This window comes from Nelumbo nucifera, chromosome 2 (assembly GCF_055504915.1).
Source record: "Nelumbo nucifera cultivar China Antique chromosome 2, China Antique-T2T, whole genome shotgun sequence".
Classification (NCBI taxonomy): domain Eukaryota; kingdom Viridiplantae; phylum Streptophyta; class Magnoliopsida; order Proteales; family Nelumbonaceae; genus Nelumbo; species Nelumbo nucifera.
In genome coordinates, this window is record NC_142650.1 from 48,412,126 (window position 1) to 48,420,708 (window position 8,583).

General features: G+C 37.1%; 1 protein-coding gene across 6 annotated transcripts in view; it reads left to right on the top strand.

The window, feature by feature from the left end:
- LOC104602482 (regulatory-associated protein of TOR 1-like) overlaps positions 1-8,042 on the top strand; it is a 52,675-nt gene extending 44,633 nt beyond the window's left edge. For 5 of the 6 annotated variants that reach the window (XM_010266175.3, XM_010266176.3, XM_010266177.3 and 2 more), the window contains 8 exons: positions 2,972-3,301; positions 3,419-3,542; positions 4,074-4,198; positions 4,557-4,702; positions 4,801-4,902; positions 5,898-5,983; positions 6,158-6,242; positions 7,202-8,042. In XM_010266175.3, coding sequence (XP_010264477.1) covers positions 2,972-3,301; positions 3,419-3,542; positions 4,074-4,198; positions 4,557-4,702; positions 4,801-4,902; positions 5,898-5,983; positions 6,158-6,242; positions 7,202-7,540 — 1,337 coding nt within the window. In that variant the 3' untranslated portion in view covers positions 7,541-8,042. The remainder of the gene's footprint in view (positions 1-2,971; positions 3,302-3,418; positions 3,543-4,073; positions 4,199-4,556; positions 4,703-4,800; positions 4,903-5,897; positions 5,984-6,157; positions 6,243-7,201) is intronic. The other variant, XM_088898151.1, reaches the window with a different exon arrangement.
- Positions 8,043-8,583: the final 541 nt, after the last annotated feature.

Genomic DNA, 8,583 nt, shown 5'->3' on the forward strand with positions numbered 1-8,583 from the left:
AATTTTCATTTAAATAAGTTTTTCATTTTATGTTTATGTATTTTAATTTTAGATAATAGGTTTTTTTAAAACATTATTTTTAAAATTTAAGTTTATATTTTTATTAATATTATGTTTAATATTTTTTGCATTTTTTTGAATTTTTTTGGCATTTTCTGACATTTTTTTGAATTAATATTAGTATTTTTAAAATTTAAGTTATATAATCCATAACTGAATGGATTTCATTAAAAAAATTATGCGAATACAAAGAGGAGAGGGGAGATAAACTCTCTTAGCTCCCCCCCACAAAAAGAAGTTACAGCATATCCCAGAACAAACGTTTCTTCCCACCCCTTGCTTGGCCAAAGCATCAGACAAGCAATTAGCATCTCTCTTAATCCAATGAAACATAACCAAAGATTTCCATATACAAAAAAGGAATTATAATCTATATTTTTAAACAACTTATCTGTATTCAGCCATGAAAACATCTCCCCTAACAGCTTCTGAAAAATTGTATTGACCGAGCTGTACATTTGTTCTTGAGCATTCTTGCATTTCTCTTCTCTCCTGGCAAAAACATCAAAAAACCACAGCAGGGATCATATTCCAACTCAATTTTCCTATTTTCTCATCTTTTCAACCATCCAACCCTTTACCAACTCCACCACTGACCGTGGACAACAGCTCTTTACTTCAAACAGGTTCCATATTTTAGACCATAGATTGTAAGAGAAATTGCAATGTAGCATTAGGTGGTTCAGTGGTTTCTAGCGCCCTGCACATGTTTCACAGTCAGTTGAATCCAACACTATTCCCTTCTGTACCAGGTTGTCTATATTCAGAATTCTGTTCAAGTAGGCAGTCCAAATCAAGAAGGTTACTTTTGCGGTTACTCTCTTGGATCAAATTGTTTGACAGGGGCTAAATGCTCTTCTGAACCAAGTACATTGCAAAGAGAATTCGCAGAGCATACTCTTGAATTCTCCCACTGCCCAGTCTTCTATCTGAGCTCCCAAACTCCACCTGTGTGCTGTATAATAAATGTAGCAATTCCACCATAGCATCCAGCTCCCAATCATTCAGGTGTCTTCTGAACTGCGGGAACTACATTACACTTCCATTATAACTGTGGAATCTCTGTCAGCAGCCAGCTCAAACAAGATAGGGAATGCTTCAAGAAGAGGTCACTCTCAGCACCTAATATTATTTCTAAACTTCACCTGAGTACCATCCCCAATTTAAACGATTCCTTTTGAGGATGACTCCACCTTTTTCAATTCCTCTCCAAACTGAGCTTCCATATGACTGATTTGAGGCTCTCAGAACCAAGTCCGAAGTTTCTATCTCCATATTTGGTTTGTACCACCCTCCAAAACCGAGGCTCTCAGAACTGATTTGGCATAGAAGCAATTTTATTGCTCGAATATGCTTGAGTGGAAAATTGCACACCCTAAATTTAGACATTGGATCTTGATCTTGGTTTACATTGGGCTTAAGTGAGAGGGATTGACTGGGAGGATGTGGATCTTATATTTTGATGAAAATCCGTTGTCATACTGATTGTAGTCTTTTTCTTTAATTTAATGAAACTTTTTTTTTACTATAAAAATGATAGTGCGATATTATGAAAAACTCAAAAGGTTGTTGATTAAACTTTCCTCAAAAAATCTGTTCTACTTTTCTTGCTTTAATGAAATTTGGTTAAACTTTTCTCAAAAAAATCAAAGCTTGGCATTCTTATCTTACAATGTAGGTTCTGATATCATTATATCAAATCTCAAGAATTGATTGTGGAAGATGTTCCTCATTGCCCTTTCATTTCTCTGGTTTGGTACCATTTTCTTAACTTTTTCTGGGTTCATTGGGTCTTCCCCTTTGTCTTGGGCTGAGCTTCTTTCTGCTTGGAGGGTTGCTGTATTTTTGGTTAAAGGTCCTTTGGAAGTGCTTACCTTTTTCCATTTGTTGGGTGATTTGGAAAGAGTGGAATAGCAGTTTTTTTTTAGGCGAAGCTAGAGCCCCTGGAAGTGGTTATTGGTAGGGGGGATTGGTTCAGGGAGTTCTGGTTAGCCATTTTTCAGATCATTGGTCAGCAATCTTGTTTTGATCTTATATGTACAGGAGGTAATGTAAATGTTATATATATATATATGTGTGTGTGTGTGTGTGTGTGTATGTATGTATGTATGCATGTATTTACATTCTTGAGGACTGCTTGCCCTCCTATATGTACATTGAAGGAGGTGTTAGGGGAAGCACATGGTTTGGATGGGGGATTGTTGTTGATAAGAAATTGGTTTGTTCTTTTTAGGTGGTGAAGAACTTGCCAGAAAGGTGTTTGTGGAATTAAGAAGAGCAGAGAATTAAAAATTTTAAAACCACAGCTTCAGTTTCCAAGAATTCATCAGGGCAGAGCTTTCTAAGAAGTTGGGGGGAAAGGGAGGATGGAGGCTTAAATATTGGGATGGTAAGATTGATGAAATGGATATATATTTAAAGCAATGAGATGGAGGTAAAGGATTAGAGGTTAATGTATTGGGTGGCTTAGGCCTTTTTTTGGGGTGGGTGGGTGGGGGGGGATAGGCTGTTTTCTGTTGGAGGGATGACAGTCTGTGGTGTTGTAAGTTGGTAAGGAGGGGGTTGTGTTGGGCTTTTCTTTGTATTTTATTACGGGGTGTTGTAAGGAGTACCTCTTCTGTTTCAGTTTTTTTTCATGGCAATTTCTTATTACCTGAAATTGTATCTTCTTTTTTTTTCGTTTAATGTAATTTATCTTTACTATAAAAAAATATGATCATGTGAGTTTTCTCAGGGCACTAGCATCTATTTTGGTTGGTTGTTCCTGTGTGATTTTAATGCACATATAAATCCAAACTGACTTTGTTATGGTTTTCTGTAAAGACGTGTTTGATGCCAACTTCTAAGTTGGTTATTGTTCATTGTGTCTGCATCTGCAATAAAAAAATTTCTTTCTGCTACTTGGATGCAGGTCATTTACCTTTGACATTTAGAACTCCTCCTGTTAGCCCCCGTCGACAAAATTACTTGACAGGAATGCGAAGAGTTTGTTCTTTAGAGTTCAGGCCAAACCTACCGGCCTCTCCTGACTCGGGATTAGCTTATCCACTTTTGGGTTCTAGTGCGTCTTCTGGGACTTCAGAGCGTAGTTTGCTCCCACAATCAACTATCTACAACTGGAGTTGTGGTCATTTCTCAAGGCCACTCCTTACTGCTGCAGATGAGAATGAAGAAATATTGGTTAGAAGAGAAGAGAGAGAAAAATATGCTTTGGATCGAATAGCAAAATGCCAGCATTCTTGTGAGCCTTTGTGATTTATCAAGACATGGGCCTTTATTGTTTTTCTTTTTCTTTTGTTAAGTTTGATCTTATGTGGTGCGGAAAATGTAGTGATCATGGACCATCTCTGTTTTGCAGCTGTAAGCAAACTTCATAATCAAATTGCTAGTTGGGATACCAAGTTTGAAATGGGTACAAAGACAATTCTTCTACAACCTTTCTCTCCTGTCGTAATTGCTGCAGATGAGAGTGAAAGAATTAGGTACAGAATACGTCCTGTCTCTATTCCTGTTTAGTATTGTCCTCATTGAAGCATATAGACTGTCATATGCAATGTCATTTACATGAATGCTAAATGTTTTCATTTATCACCATTCTTACCTGTGTCTGCACATGCATGCATGTGCTTGCACAGTTGAGTGCACTAGCACACACAGCTGTACATGGATGGGTGCATGTGCATCTTGGGTCTTCATGATTAGTTATCTGATGATACATACCACTAATAATCCCCCCTCCCCAAAGTCGGTAGTTGCGGGAATCAGATCCACGTCTATGCTGGAGCGAACCAGCTAACATACCAACTGAGCCACCCCTCGGTAAATTGTTTGCTTTTCTGTGCATGCTGAAAAGGGTACATCTGTGTTTTATGTGAACAATCATTCCCATCTGTGCTGGTTGAAATTCCCTAGATGTATTGATTATTTACTTGGATCTGTAATATTTTTTTGTTTGTTGTTTATGATGTTTCACATTTATATTAACTTATTCTTATATTTTGGTTATTTCTCAGGGTATGGAACTATGAGGATGCTACTCTGCTCAACAGCTTTGATAACCATGATTTTCCTGACAAAGGAATTTCAAAGTTGTGTCTTGTAAATGAGCTTGATGAGAGTTTGCTTCTTGTTGCTTCATGTAAGATTCTTATCTGGTATTTTTGATAAGCAGTATGATAGTTATGGTGGCAATTGTTATATGGAAATAACATTTGGAAAGGCATAAGTCTTGAGAAATAACATTTAGCTTCAAAAAGCTAAATATAAATACATAAGCATATTATTACATGGGATACCTGTACTTGTATCCATGCCAAGTATTTTAGAAAATGGAGATTTCTATCCCCATTTCCTGTATCAATGCCTGTATCCGTATATGTATGTGGGTATCATAGACATGGGCATGACATCCATTTTCAGGTGTTCATGTGACAGTGTAGTAAGCCACTTTCACGGGATGTATATTTAGATGAATCTAATGGTATGCTTATTTAAAGGTGATGGAAACATTCGAATATGGAAAGATTACAGTATAAAAGAAAAACAAAAGCTGGTAACTGCGTTCTCTTCGATTCAAGGCCATAGACCTGGAGTGCGGAGTGTCAATGCTGTTGTGGATTGGCAGCAGCAATCTGGGTATTTGGTATGTGCTTATTTCAAGACTGTTGATAGTATTAATTGTACTGTTGATCCATAAATATTTGTTGATTTTGTTCAAATTTCTCGTGTTACATCAACCAGTATGCTTCTGGGGAGATATCATCAATCATGCTTTGGGATCTAGATAAAGAGCAACTTGTTAGTTCCATTGCTTCATCATCAGAGAGCAGCATCTCAGCATTGGTTAGTTTGTGCCCATTTGGCCCTGCATGTACTTTCCCTTATTTGCTGGCTACTGTAAAGGGTTATATTGAAGAATCTAGAATGTGGTGATGCTTTATTCTGTGTGTGTGTGTACTGTGTACACAAGAGAATGTGGGTAATTGGTAATTCTATCCACTCCATTTCACCTTTGGGTTTCCTAGGATCGCTCCTTGGGATTGCCTATAATAAGAGTTGGTCTTCCACCTGTGAAGACACCATGAGGATCAGTGCACTTTACATAGCATGTCAGTAAAATGCACTAAATCTTCACCATGTCTCCATGGATAAGGCTATGTGGTACACACCTCTAGGTGCTTCTAGGGACAAGGAGTGATTTGGAGGGTTCTGTGTCTCTAAATAAAATGGGGATGCAAGGTCCTCACCTGAATACAGATGAGAGGTAAGAGGAGGAAGACAGAAGATTTGGAGAGTACTAATTTCAGTGCCCTTTGTTCACACAATTCTGCTTTATATAGGCTTACATTACTTACACCATTTAGTTAAAACTAACTTCCTGTCTGACTTGTATATTCTACTTGGCACCTTGATCCCGTTGCAAAAACTTGCTGAAGTGTGGGAAAATGATCATCTTGGGAGGCGCTTATCCGCATGGGCCTGGGCTATGGCTGTGGCCTTAACACTAACATATTGATGTCAGACATAATATGTACAGAACTGGATATTGCTTGGACACTCTGATTAAAAAACTAGATACATAATCATGATATAAGCATATTAAATCCTACCTGTATTCTTGTCCAGGATCTTAGGAAATTAGAGTTGTTTATTGTTTCCTTTATCCATGTTCGTGTCAGTATCCATATCTGAGCATCATCAATGGTCAGTTTGTTTCTCATATAGTCCTATTTCTTTGGTATTACATAACACTCGTCATAGCATGGGGAGATCCTACTTTAATTTGTATGCATTATTTTGCTTTTTGATGGTTTTAATGAGTGTACGCTATTTTGTAGTCTGCTTCTCAAGTTCATGGGGGTCAGCTGGCAGCTGGCTTTGTGGATGGTTCTGTGAGACTATTTGACATCCGCACTCCTGAAATGTAAGCCTGCTTCTCTTCGCATGGAATAATTATCCAAATTACACAATCTTTGAACATTTTGTATGTGGTTTCAAGTGTTTTACCTGAAGCTCCTCTTCATGCTCTCTGCCTTGTAATGTTTCATGCTATCATTTTAATTACTTTTACTTTTTTGCATGTTTCTTTGAATCATAGGCTTGTTTGTGCTACACGGCCACACACACAGAGAGTAGAAAGAGTAGTGGGAATTGGCTTTCAACCTGGTTTAGACCCAGCAAAGGTATGCTTAAGTGCTTTAGTTGGTTTGAGATCTAAATAAGTGAAATTTTATTTAATATGGTACTTCATATGCCTCTTCATATATTTAATTTTCTGAGGAGTGCTAGCGACAACCATTTTTGCAGTTGTCCCATAGCACTCTCCATATACTGGTAACATGTAGGAATGACAACAGGGTGGGGATACTATTATATATATAATCGGGGTCGGGGTGGGGTGGGGACTTCATTCCCCATCCCCAACCCGATGGGGTTGGGGAGGTCGTGTACTCGGTGGGGATGGGGAAAATTGCCATCCCTAGTAACATGTAACCTCTGATATGTGTTTTTGTAGTTTAGTTGTATTGCTGTGTTTTGTCATGGGAGGTGCATTAGAGATTGTAGTCATTATTTCTGTGTTTTAACTCTCCTAAAGATATTTCATTTAGTTTGATTCAACTGTGGATTACAATGTTTCAGATAATGGAGATACTAGTCTTAATTAGGGGAAGTATCTTTGGTGATTACTTGATATTTTGTTATAATGGTTTTTGAGATCATTGCAAGTCTGGTCTTTTCTGATAATTTATAAATATGCAATGCCTATTTTTTTTGGTAAAGATATATTGCTAAAGCTCTGTTACATTTGAAGGGGCGAAAAGAGCTTGGGGCAGATCAATGAAAGACATTGATTGTAGTACTAAGAAATGAATCAAGTGTTTATAATTTAACAATGGATATTTGATACTGAACAGAATGGAATGGCGGAACAGGATTCATGTTGCTGATCTATATAGTTTGCACAGGGTTTAGATGATGATAAAATATTGCTAAAACATAAATATCCAAAGTAATGGTACAATGATGGCCTTTGGATTGGGAAAACTATTGGTAGAAGGCTTTATTCTACATCATTTATAAGGATGAAGTTTACATCTTTGACAACCATTCTGAAGTCTTGATTTCTTTGATTTCTATGCAGATTGTGAGTGCATCACAAGCTGGTGACATTCAGTTTCTAGATATTAGAAATCAAGCTGATGCATACCTCACAATTGATGCCCACAGGGGCTCACTCACAGCATTGGCTGTCCATCGTCATGCCCCTATTATTGCCAGTGGCTCAGCGAAGCAGCTCATCAAAGTCTTTAGCCTAGATGGCGGACAACTAGGTACCATCCGGTACCACCCTACTTTCATGGCCCAGAAGATTGGATCTGTAAGCTGTCTCACCTTCCATCCTTACCAAGTCTTGCTTGCTGCTGGTGCTGTGGATGCTTGTGTCTCAATTTATGCCGACGACAACACCCAAACAAGATGATCACTTTCAATGGCTCAAGTTCCTATTTGTGGGGGTAATGCAGGCACTTGAACATGCATCTCAATCTTGCTGATGTGACTTTATTGGGTCATTTAGATCATTGAGCTGATTACCTCCTGTTCCTTCACATTGGAGGACACAAATCAGGTGCACATGTGAAAATTGTATGTTACATATTCATTAGCCTCCACACCAAGGGTTGCACATCTCTTGAAAGAATTTAATACCCTGGGGGCTTTGGCCAATAATCGGTTATATAGGCAAAAGATGTAAATATTTTTGCTTTTTCTTCCTTGTTTTCTCCCTTTCCATCCCTTTGTTCAATTTGTAAAGACGGGATACTCGGTATCATTATTATAAATTAAGTGCTGCAGACTCTAGAAGTGGCGAGTTGGTGCTTCACCCTGCACAAACATGGGGCTTCAAACCCTCCACTTCCTGAGCTTGTATATTGTTTGGCTGAGCACTACTTGAGAGTAATTAACAAATCTTGCAGATGAAACTCTTGTAGATTCTGAATCTCTGATTGAGTTATATATGCTAATATTGATCGACCCTGGTTTGTTCACTCAAAATGGTATTTTTTTTTGTATGGTTCTTTGAACCGTGGTAGGAAAAGTGGCAAAGGCCCCATTTGGTAGGATCTTATTCATTTTTATCTGTGGCAAGGATTAAAGTATTAGTATCGAGTATCGTATCGGACAACTTTGATATGGATATATACTTGGGAAATGTATTGATATGAATGAAAAATATGGAAACGTTAAGAAAATGCACACAAATTTCATAAATATATTAATAGTATTAAGTTTAATGTCAAAACAATTATAAATAGTATATAAATACATAGGAGCTGTTTATTTAAATATATATATATATATATATATATATATATATATATATATTATAAAGATTTTTACAAGTTAATATATGCAAAAAGCCAATATTATTTTATTATCTATTAAAGTGTACTTATGTAACTATTATATTTGATTTATTATATCATTTTTTCTATTTTTCTATTTTATTTTTAACATTAACAA